Here is a 15,246-nt window from a genome sequence, read left to right on the forward strand (position 1 = left end):
ACACAGTCGATTTGAGTGGAAAGCCTGCGGAACCCCTAGTTTTTAACCCTAGTATGTAACCCTAGTTTCAGGGAGGCGAGTGCGGGACGCGCGCTGGGCGAGTGTGGGACGCGCGCTGGGAGACGACGCGGGGGCGACGACGGCGACGTGGGTGAATCGTTTCGCATTCTTCTTTCTTCTATTTCTAGGGCGCGATCGTTCATTTGCGCTCCACGTGTGGTTCACACATTTGTATTGACGCGGGGGCGACGACGGCAGTCGCGTTGGGGTCGCTTGCATTTTACATGTTCGGTTTCTAGTTTCGCCCTACTTAGTTTTTGCCTACTTTTTTCCCTCCCAAGAACGATTTTAAGAATCGTTTAAATACTCGACAATCGTTTGCGCAGGTCTCGTTCGTCAAAAACGCGACCCACTCGCGCTTGTCGGATAGCTTTGTTTTGGGCTTCGGGAAGGCGTCGTCTTCGCCGCCGAGCGCTGCCAACATGACGCCTTGAAATCTCTCGGTGCCATACGTGCTCCAAACGAGGTGCAAAGCCGCAGAAATATCGGATATCATACTCGGTGGCATCTCGCCGTTTGCTGCTTCGAGGATTTTGCGCACGATTACGACGCTGTGAGATTCCATCGCCGCGGCGACGGCGTCCGCGACCGGCTTGGCTGAACGTCGATTCCACTCGCACGTCCCTCGCTTTTTGTTACTTTGACCCGAGATCTCCGCCGCTAGACGCCCGAGACCGGCGTGCATGGCGCTCGCAGAAGCATTCTTCGCAGTGGACGCCAACTCGGCACTCAACATCACCGGCGCTCGAAGCAAGTCGGTCGCGAATAACAAAGCCGCCGCCGCGGGTTCGTCGGAGACTCCGCGCAGCGACGCCTGACTGACTTCGACCATCATACGAAGATGCGGAACTATTGCGACACACGCAGTGCGCAGTGTCGCGCGCGCGAGCGTGAACGCGCTCGTCCACCCTTCGCAATCTTCGAGAGATGCAGGTAAGACGGTCGCCAAGAGCTCGACGACAACGTGACCGACGGATTGAAATTTCGTCCCTCCAATCTCAATTCCGCATCGGCTATCGCCATAGAACTCCAGCATAACAGACAACGCATCCAGGTAACACGCGCCGAGACCCGGTGCTCGCATGTACGCCTCGACTGAAATTCGAACGACAGCTCCCAAGAGCCCATCGACGAAGCGCGCCAGCTCCACGAGAGCCTTCATCGCCCATGCGACTTTAAAGCGCTCCTCGACCATTCGATGATCGACAATTCGCAAGCTCGTCTGCTCAACCGCAATCGCGGCGCGCGTTGCCAACCCGGCGAGCACCTCACTGGGCGATTGAATGTGTTCATACGCGCTCTTCATCGCTCGAAGCACGATATCCAAATCAACCAAACGACGAACATATTCTTCCGAGCTGCCGCGGTGAAGGGAAACATTCATCGCCTCGATGACGGGCTCGGCGAGCGACGCGCAAGCACTTTCTGTCTGCTCTCGACACTCGCACTTCACATAGAACGTAAGAGCGCGAAGCAAAACGGTTGATTCGTGTTCTTGACCCAGACGCAAAGTCGGCGACGGCGTCGGCCCACCGCGAACGTGAAGCTCGGCTAAAAGAGACGGTACGTCCGTGGCGCCAAGTCGCGAAGCTGCAAATTCAGAGAGCTTCATCATCGCCACAGCGGCACCTCGTGCGACAACAAATTCTGAATGGCTCATCGAACGAATCAGCGCGTGCGAAACGCCAAGAAGAATGTTGTCTTCAAGCTGCGAAATGCACTTGGCGACACCCGCCAGAACCCAACAAGTGGATTCCAAAGTCGCTTTCGGAACAACTTCACTCGTCGATAAAGTGCACAAATTTTCAATCAAGATCGCAAAAGACGACTGATTAGCTTCAGCTCGGAAGGATTTCGCTAGTGAGAGCAATACGTACAGACGCGCGTTTAGCGTTCTCCATCCACCGCTCTGTGCGGCGGACATCTCCGCGCAGAGGCGCTGATTGAAGTCGCCGAGTATTTCTTCAATCGGCACGGCTGAAATGACGTCGCGAAGACAATCAGAAATTTCTTCCTTCACTTGGTCGTCGTCCAGATCGTGCTTGGGCAAGAGTTGAACGTACAGCACTGCGGCGTGAACGCATCGCTCCGCCACCGGGCGAAGCAACTCCACAAACGAATCCGGCGTGAATGATTTCGCCAGCTTACCCCAAGGTTCCAGCGCCGACGCCATGGAGGCACCGACAGAAAGCGCCTCGGATAAGCCATCGAGTGCGAAAAGCAACACTTCTGTGTCGATATCCACGGCGATATTTGTCTTCTGCTTCTGCTCCGATCGCTGCGTCTTCTTTTGTTGTCTTTGCAAACTTTTGAATTCGGCGTACTTGACATACGTGCGATCGCCAGCCGCATCTGGTCCTGTCGCAAATGGACTTTTGGTCGCGTCTTTCTGGTCTCGCAAAGCCTTCATCGCTACGCTCGAAAGTACGTTCACGATCAGCGCGCGACTCTCCTCCGATCTCTCAGCTTTGACGACTTCAGCGCGCAACTTTGCTAGACTCGTCGCAAGCAACGCACGAAGCTCAGTGTCACTCGTCCAAACGCACTGCACCAGTGACGCACACGCCGCGCTCGCGGCGCTTTGTTTGATGTTTGCGTGGTGATCTTCCGAGCACACGATGTGTAGCGCGCCTTCAAGTATGACGCGAGGAAATCTCGGTGTGACGTTTGCGATGTCCGCCCACGCCGCGAGAGCATCGAGTATGTACTTGTGTAACAGCGTGTCGCCACTGGCTGACGTCGCGAGCTGCTGGAGCAAGTCCATGACGTCGTTCGCGGTGCTACGCAAACCAGTCAATACTTGCTCGCGGCGCGCCGGATGTATGGACAACTCTCGGGAACTCGCTTCCTGCGGCACGAACGCCAAAAATGTGCACAAACACAACAACTTGGCTTCATTCGACACGCGAGCGTCTTCCTGAAACACCTTGATGACGTCTCGCACGACCGCTGTGGGATCCCATGTCGGCATTTTACACGCCAACGCCGACGTGGCTAGCGCGAGTTGCGTCAGCGTGCTTCTCAAGTCGACCGCACGCGACGCGTTCGACTCGTCGTGCGCGAACGACGAGGAATTCACGGCAAAGAGCATCGTCAGCTTCAACACGCGCGAGCGAAGATCGATCCAATCGCGTTCCGTGAACGCCGCGTGCGACGCCTGCGTCCGCTCCTCCTTTGCGACGCAGCGACGCAAAAGCACGTGCAGGGTGCGCGCGCAGAACAGTGTTTCGACCGCCGTCGCATCGTCTCGCTCTAACACGCGCAATAGCACGCTCCAAGATCCATCGCTCTTGCCGAAGCTCGAAAGCGCCGCTTCCGCGTTCGCACGTTCGCTCGCATCCTGACTTTGAAAAAACGAGGCGATGTGCGCGCGCAGGATGTCTTCGTCCATGACGACGACGCCCGCGCGCGCCGACGGTGATCGCGCGCGAGTTTACTCGCGATAACTCGCGTCCGTCATGGTCTATGCGTCGCTTTGTGTTCGCGCGCGCGCGCCTCTGAGGTAGGCGACTCGGATGCGTGGCAGAACGCGTCGCGACCGAACGACCCAACGCAGGGGGCGCGCCACCGCCGCCGCACACGTCCACGCGCGCGATGGGCAAACGAACCAGAGACAAGGCGAAAGCCGAGGTAGAGGACGACGACGATGACGTCGACGCCTCGGCCTTCCCTCGAGGCGGCGCCGCGAGCGGTGGACGCGGCGATGAAGATGCGTTTCCTCGAGGCGGCGGCGGCGGCGGCGACGGTGACGACGCCGGACGGGGCAGGAAGCGTCGATCGAGCCAACGAGGCGGTGATGGCGATGGAAGCAATGACGATGACGATGATCCGTTCTCGCGAATCTCACGCGCGGCGAAAGGGGCGAGTTCGAGAGCGGTGTCTTCGAGCGGCGGCGGGGCGAAGTACGTCGAGACTTTGAAGTACAAGTCGCTACGACCTGGAGCTAAACTTTTGGGCATCATCTCCGAAGTTACCGCGCGGGGATTAGTGATGAGTTTACCAGACGGCTTGCGCGGCACCGTGGCGCGCGCGGAAGTTGCTGGCACGTTCGGGAGTAGTCGACGCAACCGCACCGCCGCCGCCGACGGCTCGGAATCTTCGGAGGAGGAGTATAGCAGCGACGAGGACGACGATGACGATGACGCAGAGGCGAGCTTGGAGTTGCTGTACGAGCCCGGGCAAGTGCTTCGATGCGCGGTGGTGAGTTTGGAGAAAGGTAAAACGGGTGGCAAGAGAATCGAGTTGTCTCTCAGACTAGAAAAGGTGTGCGAGGGCCTCACAAAGGAAAGTCTCACCGAAGGCTCGGTAGCGCCAGCCGTAGTTCAAAGCGTCGAAGATCACGGCTACATCTTGAGTTTTGGTATCGCAGATACGAGCGGATTCTTACCGAAGAAAAATGTGGCGAGCGATTTGGGCGAGATTCGTAAAGGCAGAATCATCGATGTAGTCATCACCGGCGCACCAAAGGGCAATAAAGGTTATTTTACCGTGACGAGCGATCAGAAGCGAATCAAGACTTCGGTCGCCCACGAGACGTCGGCGACGAATGTCGATACATTGCTTCCGGGGATGCTCGTAAATTCTAGAATCAAGCAAATACTTTCTGACGGTGTCTCAGTTTCTTTCATGACTTACTTCAGTGGCACCGTGGACTGTTTTCACACTGGGGCTCTTGCGACGTCGAAAGGGGTTTCGTCCGCGTTTAAAGTAGGGCAACGCATGCGTGCGCGAATCATTTTTGTCGACTCTGCGTCGAAGCGTGTTAGCCTAACCTTGCTGCCGCATCTGCTTGATTACGCGTCCATCGAACTTCCAAAGCTTGGCAAAACTTTCCAAACTGCCAAGATTGAGCGCGTGGATGCGGGTCAAGGGGTCGCGCTGAGTATTTCAGATGGTAAGAACGATATCGCTGGATATGCACACGTTTCACAGCTTTCTGACGAACGCGTGGAAAAGGTGGAGAAGAAGTTCAAAATCGGAAGAAGCGTAAGTGTTCGCGTCATCGGTCATCGTTTGCTCGATGGAGTGGTTAGCGTCAGTTTGAAGTCATCTGTCATGGCTCAACCTTTCTTTTCATTGGATGAACTCACACCAGGGATGCTTGTGAACGGCGAAGTTCTCGCCGTTGAGCATTACGGAGCCATAGTGAAACTTGCCGAGGGCATTAAAGCGCTGTGTCCCCCGCTTCACATTTCTGACATTGTCGGCCGAACGACTTCTGCAAAAGTCGCCCCTGGTGCCAAATTGAAGTTCAGAGTATTGAACGTGGATCGAAATAGCCGGAGAGCGACGGTATCGCATAAAAGAACGCTCATCAAGTCCGAGCTCCCAGTAATTGGTCAGATTGAAGACGCTGTGCCCGGATCAATCACGCACGGCGTGGTGACGGGCGTGAATGAGTACGGTGTGTTCGTCTCCTTGTACGGTGATTTGAAGGGTCTGGCTGGTTTGAATGACTTGGGTCTTCTGCGAGATCAAAAACCGTCCGACGCGTTTGGTGTCGGACAAGTTGTTCGAGTACAGGTTGTTTCAGCCGACACGTCTGGTCGGTTACGTCTTTCGCTCGCGTCTGGCGACGCGGATGGAAACTCTGCGAGCATGATTATTAATGCGTCCGCAGATGCCTTGAAGCCGGGTCATGTCGTTGAAAAAGCAGTGGTCACGCACGTGGCGTCGGGCACAGGTAATGTCGAGGTGGTTTTTTCTATGGAAGAAGGCAACATACCAGGCGTCGTGCCGCTCGCCCATTTATCTGACCATCCGCTGACGGCGCAAGGATTGAGCGCTGTTCTCAATCCCGGTGACGAGATTGGTCCTTTAGTAGTTCTTGAAGGCAAATCAACTCGAGCAGTGATGTCGCGCAAACTTTCACTCGTGGAAAGCTCGCGAGAAGGGAAGCTTCCAGCGACGGCGAAGGAAGCGACGCTCGGCGCAGTGTTCCCAGGCTACGTCGCATCAGCCACCGCTGCGGGCGTTTTCGTTCGCTTTTTAGGTCGACTCACCGGTCTTGCACCGCCTTCACAGCTCACAGACGGTACTACGGGAGACGTGCACGAAATGTTTCCGGTAGGTAAGACTGTCAACGCATTAATACTGTCTGTGGATACGTCCACGCCGACGCCGAGGTTGTCACTCTCATTGAAAGTTTCTGCCACTTCGTCGCCTCTCAGCGATGCACCGTTGGTTCGCTCGTTTTTCCAGGATATTGAGTTTCTCGATGACAGAGATGTCGGAGCCGAAGACGTGGGTATATCACCTGAAACCGCAAAGTCGCTCAAGCCCGGTACGTGGATGGATGTGTCAGTTAACGAAACAAAGGATTACGGCGTTTTGATGGATGTTCCGATCGATTCCAACGTCGTCGGTCTGGTGACGCCTCATCAGATACCAGTAGACACGACGTTCACAGCGGGGGATGAGGTAAAAGGTTACGTTTTAGACGTCAGCCGCCGAGAAGGCGTAGTTGACATCGGCATGCGGGATGGATTGGGCAAATTCAAGCGAAACAAGACGTCGTCTGGCAAAAGTTTGAAGAAGCTTAAGGTGGGAGATCAAGTCTCCGCTGAGGTCGAACTCATAAAGGCTGAGTATGTGGCACTTTCTTTACCAGAGCATAACGGCTTGATAGGTTTCGCTCCTGTGCATCATTTGAACCTTCGTTACGAAGACGCGTCGGAACGCTTTACGCCGACGCAATGCGTCAAGGCTGTCATCGCACAGCTTCCAGAGGGTGAAATGGGGCGTCTTCTCCTGACGGTTCCCGTTACTAAAGGAACCACAGCAAGCGGACGAATTGCCGCCGGGACGCTCGTCAAGGGTGTCGTGTCAGAGGTTCAAAATCTGCAGGCATTGGTCGCTTTGCCAAATAACGCTCGGGGACGACTTTACATTAGCGAGTTCAGCCCCGGTGAAGATACCCCACTGGAGTCTATTTCAGTGGGTTCAACTGTTGAAGCCACTGTGATGGGTCTTGCTGGAGACCGTGGAGGACTTCTGGACCTGTCGATGCATAGGAAATCCGCGTTTGTGCTTGAAGATGTCTCTGTTGGCGACGACGTGAGCGCGTACGTCGTTTCCGTAACGGACGATGGGATCAAGGTGACTATCGCTCCCGGAATCACATCCTTCATTCCGAAGATTGAAACGTCGGACAAATCATCTGAGCTCGCCATGAAGCTGAGCTCTCGCTTCACCGTGGGAGAGCGCGTGTCCGCGATTATCGTTGGAGTTAAGGCGACCAAGAAGCGAGTCGACCTCAGCCTTCGAACGGACGGCGCATCCGGGTCGTCTCGCGTGTGCGTCGGGGCTAAAGTGCAAGGTATTATTACGCGAGTCGTGGAAAACGTCGGTCTCATGGTTCAACTCGGATCGCATTCCGTGGGACGAGTACACTTGACAGACATGGCGGACGAGTACGACGACGATCCGTGCGCCAAGTACGAAGCGGGACAAGTCGTGCAGGTGCGCGTGTTAAACGCTTCTTCAAACGGAGAACTCGATTTATCTATGCGCGCGTCTCGTTTGAGTAGCAAGCGAACCTCGCCGACGGATCCCGAGATCACGGATATCAGCAACCTCGTTCCTGGTCAACGCGTAAAGGGATACGTCAAGGCGACTTCAAAGAAAGGATGCTTCATCGCTCTTTCCCGCGGCATCGACGCTATGTGTAAGCTGTCAAACCTCGCGGACAGTTTCATCGCGGATCCAGCGAAAACGTTTCCTCCTGGAAAACTTGTCGAAGGACGGATCGTGAGTGCCGATGCGGCTAAAGGACGAGTTGAGCTCGCGTTCCGCGAGACGGACGCCACGCAAGGAAATGCAGATGTTTCGACGGTGAAGGTGGGAGACGTGCTCATTGGCACTGTTCGCCGCGTACAACCGTACGGAGTGTTCGTCAGTCTCGATGGCACGAAGTTATCTGGACTCTGTCACATCTCTATGTTCGCAGACGCTCGAATTAGCGACGATTTGGCGTCTCACGTGCGCCAAGGCGAAAGGGTGCGAACGAAAGTGTTAGAAATCAACACTGAGACGAACAAGATATCGCTCGGTATCAAGGCTTCGCTCTTTGAAGACGACGACGGCGACGGAGACGAAGAGATGGCCGACGTCAACACAGCGCACACGTTTGATCCACTGATGGATGTGGATGGTGAAAACGACGGAGAGGACGACGACAATGATGGTGAATCCAGCGACGACGACGACGACGACGACGACGACGGCTCCAGCGACGAAGCAAACGCCAGTGAAAGTACGGAGGCGAGTAGCGAAGAAGGAGAAGAAGAAGAAGAAGAAGAAGAAGAAGAAGAAGAAGAAGAAGAGTCCTCAGAAAGTGGCGAGTCAGACTCCGACATTGACGAAGACGGACCGCTGCATGCAGACGAGGGCGAATCGACAGACGAGGAATCTGATCCATCTGATTCAGAGGACGCGCCGATCGGCAACGATTTAGGGTTCGATTGGGATGCCGAAAAAACGGACGCCAGTATGACCGACGTCGCTGATGAAAAGGCGGGTAAGAAGGGTGCCGACAAAGCGCCGTCAAAACGCGAAAAAAAACGATTGAAAGAGGCGAGGGAGCTCGAAATTTTACAAAAAGAGCAAGAGATGAGAGATGGCGATCATATTCCCGAATCTGCGATGGAGTTTGAAAAGTTACTCATCGCATCGCCTCGCTCGTCGTTTCTTTGGGTAAGATATATGGCGTTTCACGTCAGCTGTGGCGCGTACGATGAGGCTAAAGAAGTCGCGGAACGAGCTCTCGGAGCGATACCCGCCTCGGAAGAGGCTGAGCGCATGAATGTGTGGGCGGCGTATTTGAACTTGGAAAACAAATACGGCACTCCGTCGCCGGAAGAAGCTGTGAAAAAGCTCTTTACGCGCGCGGTTCAAATCGCCGATGCCAAGCACATGCACTTGACGCTCGTATCGATGTATGAGCGAAACGCTCAAGAGGATGCGCTCGAAGAAAGCTTGAAGAAGGCGGCCAAAAAGTTTTCGTACAGTGCGAAAATCTGGCTCGCATACATACGCTCTGCTGTGTTGAAAAATGATTCGGAAAAGGCGCGAAAACTTTTGGATCGCGCGACGCAGTCATTGCCGAAGCACAAACATATAAAGATTCTCACGCGTACGGCTCTCCTCGAGATGAAAGAGGGAAATCCGGAGCGCGGCCGCACGATGTTTGAGGGTATATTACGAAACTACCCGCGACGTACTGATATTTGGTCAGTGTACATTGATCAAGAAATCAAGCAAGGTGACATTCAACGCATCAGAGCATTATTCGAGAGAGCGACGCACCTCGATCTTAACGCAAAGAGCATGAAATTTTTGTTCAAGCGTTACCTGGACTTTGAAAGATCGGAGGGTGATGACGAACGCATAGCGCACGTGAAGCAAAGAGCGATGGAATACGTTAGCAACAAGTTCGGCTCAGCCGCGGAATGACGAATAGATGAAATTTCTCAAAACATTTATTACAATTTGAGCAAACAAAGAAAGCTAATCTAATTGCGTTGTCCAATCGCACGGCTCGTACATTTTAAGAAATGCTTCCATCTCGTCGCGCAAAAGCGCCGGGGCAAGCGGTCGCTGCTTTGCATCTGTAAGATGTTCTGGTAAATTTAGAAGCCCGATGAGTATGTTCCGACCGAAATTACGATTCCACTTGCTTTCGTCGTCGATAACATGAACGAACCCCCCTTGCATTCCAAACTCGACATGTGTATATGGGAAGTTCGCAGGGATGGTGCTTCTCAGACCTTTTGGTGGTGCCGTTGACAAGCATTTCTTCGCGTCGTGCGTCGACCATTCAGACTCACACTCATCTATCTCTTTGCGGAAGTACATTTTGGCTTTCTCGCTCATCTCCTGCGGTATCGGAATACACTCGACGACGGCGTGCATTCCCCCGTGTCCGAATTTCATCGCCGTCTCGATGAAGCAACAAGCCTTACCCTCTTGCGCGAACATTCTCACCAAGCACTTTTTGAAGTTTCTCATCTCTTCCCAAACATCTTCATCCACGGCTCGCGAAGACTGCGCATGCGCGATGGGCGCGATGAGGCAGTGCCCGGGGACGAGTCGGCCATGCGGAGGAAGCATAAGATACGCTAAATTACCGTATGCCACATGCAGGTGCTTCGGTTTGTTGGGTGCATCCATACAGAACAAGCACTTGTTGTGCAGTGCCTGCGCTCGCTTGAAATCTCGTACAGCCTGCTCCTTTGCGCGAGCCTGCTGCTTCGCGCCGGACCACTTCTTGTTGCGCGATTCGTACATTTCCAAGCCTCCGTCGTGGTCGTACTCATCGTCGACATCTAACTCTTTACCCCTATATCTCTTGTGACGCGCAATGTTATCCGCCAAATTGCGATCGTAATCGTTCGTACCCTCGTACTTTTGTTCAGCGACTAAGTCGCGCAACGACTTGCCATCGTCGTCGGCGAAGTATCGTGACCGCTCGCCATCGTCAAACCTTTGCGTCGTTTTCGGTGCTCGACGAACCTGTCCTTCGGCGACATTCGCCCCGCCCTTGACCGTGGTGTTCCTACCGAACGCGCCCGGAGCCGCACGGCCGTCTGCCGTAACCATCGGCAGCGCCTCGATCAAAGCTTCCTCAGTCTTTGCTTGCGATTTGCCGCCAAACAGTCTCGCTTTGAGCGCTGCCGCAGCGGACATGTTCGTCGAGCCGTGCTGAACCAAGTTTCTACTTTCAGGAACGGGTCGTCTGGTGGGCGGAAGTTCTCGAGCGGCACGTGGAAGCTCCCGCTCAAAGTTTGTAGGTTTGGCGTCGTACTTCGAAACTTTGTGAAATTCATCCATGAACGATCCATCGGACGCGAACTTGTTCTTCGTCTCGAGCGCCGAATTGATAAGCTGTTTATCTTCCGCGCGCAACCGCTCAGACTCTTGCGGGCGTCCATCGTCGCGAGGTCTGTGACGCGCGCCGAAAGTCTCTGGCACCTGCATGCGAGCGCCGTCTTCACCGCCGCCGCGCTGCCTTCCTCCAGCCCTACCTCGGCGGGCGTGTAAATGCGCCTTGCCGTGTGCTGCACTATCACCAATACTACAAACAAGCTCATTCACCGAACCCCAATGTTCGCTTACGACCTCGTTGACGTTTCTACCTTCCGCCGCGGCGCGCTCTTGCGCTCGACGGAGCGCTTTGAGTCGCCAGCTCGCACCTCCATCGCCCACTACGCTCATAGGCGCCGTGGATGCGACGGGAGCATCGCCACCATCTCCGCGCATTTGTGGATTCAGTTCGCGCGACGCGACAATCTTCGCCGCTCTTTCCTCCTCCTTGCGCCGCTCGGCCTCTTTGCCTTCATCAGCTCGCGACCTCGCCTTGGACGCGAGCGCTGCAGAGAAGAAGTCCGACTGCTCGGCTGGCGCGTCCGCGTCCGTCGCCTGTTGTGGCGATATCGGCCGCTCTCGTGCGCCTTCGTGTACCCGTGTGCGCTCTTCGCTCGCCGATGCGCTCGTCGAATCTCTTCGCCGCCTTTCGGTGGCATCTTCTTCGCTCGCGTCCCGTTCGGCGCGTCTTTGCTTCTTGGACTTGCTCTCCTTCTTGCGCGATTTCCGGTCGTCACGTTTCCTCTCCTTCCTCGTCTCGCGCTCGTCCGTGAACGCCAGTCCAGACAACATGGCGACGCGGCGCGGCGTATTGTGGATGGTTGCGCCAAATGCGCGCGTCAGACCGACGCGCGCGATGTCGACACCGATCGTCGCGCCGAGCGCCGTGGCGGCACCGTCGAGCAGGTACTCGCCTCATCATCGACGCGGGACGAGCGGAGAGGCGGCGAGCACGCGCGCGGCGACGTTCGGGGCGCGACGCGCACGAGCACGTGCGCAACGCGCGACGAGCACGAGCGCGGCGACGGTGGAGCAGGCGAGAGCGCAAGCGAAAGAAACGACGAGGACGTACGCTCGGTCGTTCTACTGGGCGTCGCAGTTTATGACCAAGGGGCGCGAGGATGCGTACGCGTTGTACTGCTGGTGTCGCGAACTGGATGAAATCGTCGACGGCGCAGACGGCGCGGACGAGGAGAGACGCGCCAAGCTCAACCGTTCTGAAGCAAACTTGGAGGCGATGTTTCGAAAAGGAACGCTCACAGAGCCATCGTACGCTGATGTCGCTTTGAGCGATACACTGGCGCGCGTGGAAGGACTACGTATCGGGCCTTTCAAAGACATGATATCGGGAATGAGACGCGACATCGACGACGCGCGTTTCGAGCGTGTCGAAGACGTCCTGAACTATGCGTACCAAGTCGCCGGAACTGTCGCGTTGATGATTCTACCGATTTTGACGCTAGGTTCGGTCGACGACGAGCAGAAGGCGGCGAAACGTGAAGAAAGAGGAGTCGCATTAGGCATCGCGTTGCAGTTGACCAACATCGTGCGAGATGTGGGTGAAGACGCGAGGCAGAGGGGAAGAGTTTATATCGCGGACGAGGATTTGAAATTATTCGAGCTGACTCGCGACGACGTCCTTAGTATGAAAACGCCGACGACGAATTACATGGCGCTCATAGAGTATCAAATCCAGCGCGCTCTATTCTACTATTCGAAAGCGCTCGAAGGCATCGATCTTTTGCCACCACTGGCGCGACCGCCGACGAAGTTAATCGCCGGGCTTTATCAAAGAATTGCATTTGCCGTTCGCGAAAACGATTACGATAACTTGAGTAAACGAGCGTTTTCTTCAACATACGAGAAGCTTACGTTGACGCCAAAGCTTTTGCTCGACTCATTCTTGCCCGGAGGCGGCATAAACGAAAGCGACGTGGTTGTTGATTTTAGCGACGCGAGTGCTGAGGCATCCATTTATCGCGCACAGGTGTGCAAACGATTTGTAGCCGCGAGGGTTGGGACGCGACGAGTGGGATCGTAAATCGTTCGATGGAATTCATAGTCGATGTAACTGAAGCGAAGTGATAATTCGCTAAATTCTAAAACGGAACAAACTTTCGCGCCACCGCAACAAAGATTCGGGGAATCAGAGGCTTTTCGTCGAACGTATCCTGCAAACGTCGACCAAAAATGCAGTTCGTGATATCATCGAGCAAGATATCTCGACCAAGGATCGGATCAGTGACGAAAGGGTCGGTGTGCGTCTTGTCCGGGTAGTAGCGCTCGTCCACCGCGATGCCAACATTTTTCAACGCGCGAGCAAACATCTTTGATTGCTCTGGCGGCGCCGACGTGTCCGCCTCACCGTGACAGAGCATGACGGGCGGTATGATTCTCACGTTTTGTCTCACGTCGTACTCGCGTAAGATTGAAACCGGCGACGCGCGAGGAAGAGCCTCCGCAGCGCGTGCGCCTGAAAATCCAGCCTCCATGATTGACCAAAACACGTTCTTGTACAGGCCTTGACGATGGACGTGCTCGATGAGCGCCTCGTCGTCCGGGGCGTACACGCCGGATATTCCTATGAATTTCGAAATCGCTGCAGGCGACCACGAGCACGGCCCGGCGACACCGCCGTCGCGTTGCGACCGCGACGTCCACTCCGTTTGTCGCAACAACGCCGTCGCCGAGATGTGCGCCCCCGCGGATTGTCCGACGATGACGACGCGTCTCTTATCCCCTCCCAGCGCCTCTAAGCGCTCGAGAACCCAGCCTATACCGTTTCCCACGTCTGCGATCATGTCTCCAACCGTACCTTGTGGGAAGTTTCTATAATCTAAGGACGCCACAATCACCCCTCGTCGCGCCAAACGCTGCGCCAGGAGGGCGCCCCACGCCTTGTAACCGATAATCCACATTCCACCCGTCACGAAGATCACCACCGGTTTCCGTTCATCTTCGCTCCAATCGTCGTCATCTTGCGTTTTATCTCTCTCGCTTCGCCCGATCGCGCGTTTCCTCCGTCGTCGTCCTCGCGCTCCGCCATCGTTCGGAAAGTATAAATCCAGCGCGTTTCTCCCCGCGGTTCCGTACGCGACGCCGCGTTCGATGTTGGCGTCGGTCAAGTACGTCCACGCGACGCGCACGAAGGCGGGTGACAACACCGCGGCGTACACGATCAATCCCATGAGCTTGAACACCCACGCGATGGTTGAATATCTCGACAGCCGTATCGTCAGTCGCACGACGAGCGCCAACTGGCGACAAGTTTGCCGCGGTCGACGCGCGATGACGACGAAGAAGACGGCCAAGGCGAACACGCGCGCGGTGCCGAACGTGGACGTCGACGTCGACGCGGACGCGTTCGTCACCATCGTGAATCGCTTCACGACCGACGACGGCACCGCGCACGCGCGCGCGCGGACGCGTCTCGATGTGATGCGAAGGGTCGCGTTCCAACGCACCCCAATTGGCGCGGCAACCACCCGTCCGCTGACCGTCGTCCACGTCGTCGTCGTCAGTCCTCGGATCGAAGCGGTTCGTCGTGCATCGCGGCACCGCGAGACGCGCGTCGACGATTCGCTCGAAGATTACCATCGCGACGCGCGTCGTTCGCGATGTGGACGGCGTACGCGCGCGTCGCGAGCGTCGTCGAGAATGCGCTCGGCATCAACTTTCACGCCTTTGTCGCGTGCGTGACGCTCGTCATCGCGCTCACGTACCCGAAACTCGCCAAAAGCGTGAGCGATCGTCTAGACAGTCGAGCGATGAACGATCGAGAGCGATTGGAGCGGTATCAAAGAAACCGACAGCGCGCGTTGGAGAAGCGAGAGGAAGAGTTGAGACGCGCGGCGAGCGAAACCAAAGGAGGAAAGGCGGAATTGGACCGCGCGGCGGCGTTGGAGGCAAAATTGGCCGAAATCGACGCCAAGGCTGCGCGATTGGGGTTGACGGCGAACGGTAAGGGCAGAAAACTGGGTGATAGTGGACCATCGAGGCCGGAGTGGAATCCTTTAATGGGCGGCGGCGCTTCGCGAGGATATCGGCCCACTGGGCGACCGAGGCCGGGAGGTGGCGGATGAGGGCGGTAAGCCACGACGAGCGACGTCGTGGCGCCGTGAAACGATGAGGAGGAGGAGACTTAATTCCATGCGAGGTGACGTGACGCTGACGAGCGAAAGATTGAACTTAAATCAGCTCATTGGCCGATTACGCTTCGCGAACCGCGACAGGTGTATGGTTTGTATACGATGTAAAACATGAACTTCGACGCCACCGTGCATTCCACGCGATATCTTGACTACTTGCTACTTGCTATTCTCG

The 15,246-nt window shown here is 55.9% G+C and overlaps 7 protein-coding genes across 7 annotated transcripts; 3 read left to right on the top strand and 4 right to left on the bottom strand.

Moving 5' to 3' along the window:
* Positions 1–310: 310 nt before the first annotated feature.
* On the bottom strand, positions 311–3,451 carry OSTLU_16936 (predicted protein; the record flags this gene model as incomplete). The annotated part of the gene is made up of 1 exon (XM_001420014.1): positions 311–3,451. The coding sequence occupies one exon, from the start codon at positions 3,449–3,451 to the stop codon at positions 311–313; it is 3,141 nt and encodes a 1,046-aa protein (XP_001420051.1).
* A 203-nt stretch (positions 3,452–3,654) lies between these two features.
* Positions 3,655–9,513, top strand: OSTLU_38035 (predicted protein; the record flags this gene model as incomplete). The annotated part of the gene is made up of 3 exons (XM_001419836.1): positions 3,655–4,106; positions 4,176–8,205; positions 8,386–9,513. The coding sequence occupies 3 exons, from the start codon at positions 3,655–3,657 to the stop codon at positions 9,511–9,513; spliced, it is 5,610 nt and encodes a 1,869-aa protein (XP_001419873.1).
* Positions 9,514–9,567: 54 nt separating this feature from the next.
* OSTLU_38158 (predicted protein) lies at positions 9,568–10,347 on the bottom strand (the record flags this gene model as incomplete). The annotated part of the gene is made up of 1 exon (XM_001420015.1): positions 9,568–10,347. The coding sequence occupies one exon, from the start codon at positions 10,345–10,347 to the stop codon at positions 9,568–9,570; it is 780 nt and encodes a 259-aa protein (XP_001420052.1).
* Positions 10,348–11,031: 684 nt separating this feature from the next.
* Positions 11,032–11,715, bottom strand: OSTLU_94779 (predicted protein; the record flags this gene model as incomplete). Its single annotated transcript, XM_001420016.1, has 1 exon — positions 11,032–11,715. A coding segment is annotated over one exon (684 nt), but the record flags the coding sequence as incomplete, so codon positions are not given.
* Positions 11,716–11,917: 202 nt separating this feature from the next.
* On the top strand, positions 11,918–12,823 carry OSTLU_5449 (predicted protein; the record flags this gene model as incomplete). Its single annotated transcript, XM_001419837.1, has 1 exon — positions 11,918–12,823. A coding segment is annotated over one exon (906 nt), but the record flags the coding sequence as incomplete, so codon positions are not given.
* A 199-nt stretch (positions 12,824–13,022) lies between these two features.
* OSTLU_25096 (predicted protein) lies at positions 13,023–14,311 on the bottom strand (the record flags this gene model as incomplete). The annotated part of the gene is made up of 1 exon (XM_001420017.1): positions 13,023–14,311. Exon 1 carries the CDS (start codon positions 14,295–14,297, stop codon positions 13,023–13,025), a length of 1,275 nt encoding a protein of 424 aa, XP_001420054.1. The 5' UTR covers positions 14,298–14,311.
* A 229-nt stretch (positions 14,312–14,540) lies between these two features.
* Positions 14,541–15,005, top strand: OSTLU_94781 (predicted protein; the record flags this gene model as incomplete). Its single annotated transcript, XM_001419838.1, has 1 exon — positions 14,541–15,005. The coding sequence occupies one exon, from the start codon at positions 14,541–14,543 to the stop codon at positions 15,003–15,005; it is 465 nt and encodes a 154-aa protein (XP_001419875.1).
* Between the last annotated feature and the right edge of the window lie 241 nt (positions 15,006–15,246).

The sequence above is a fragment of the Ostreococcus lucimarinus genome, chromosome 10 (assembly GCF_000092065.1).
Source record: "Ostreococcus lucimarinus CCE9901 chromosome 10, complete sequence".
Classification (NCBI taxonomy): domain Eukaryota; kingdom Viridiplantae; phylum Chlorophyta; class Mamiellophyceae; order Mamiellales; family Bathycoccaceae; genus Ostreococcus; species Ostreococcus sp. 'lucimarinus'.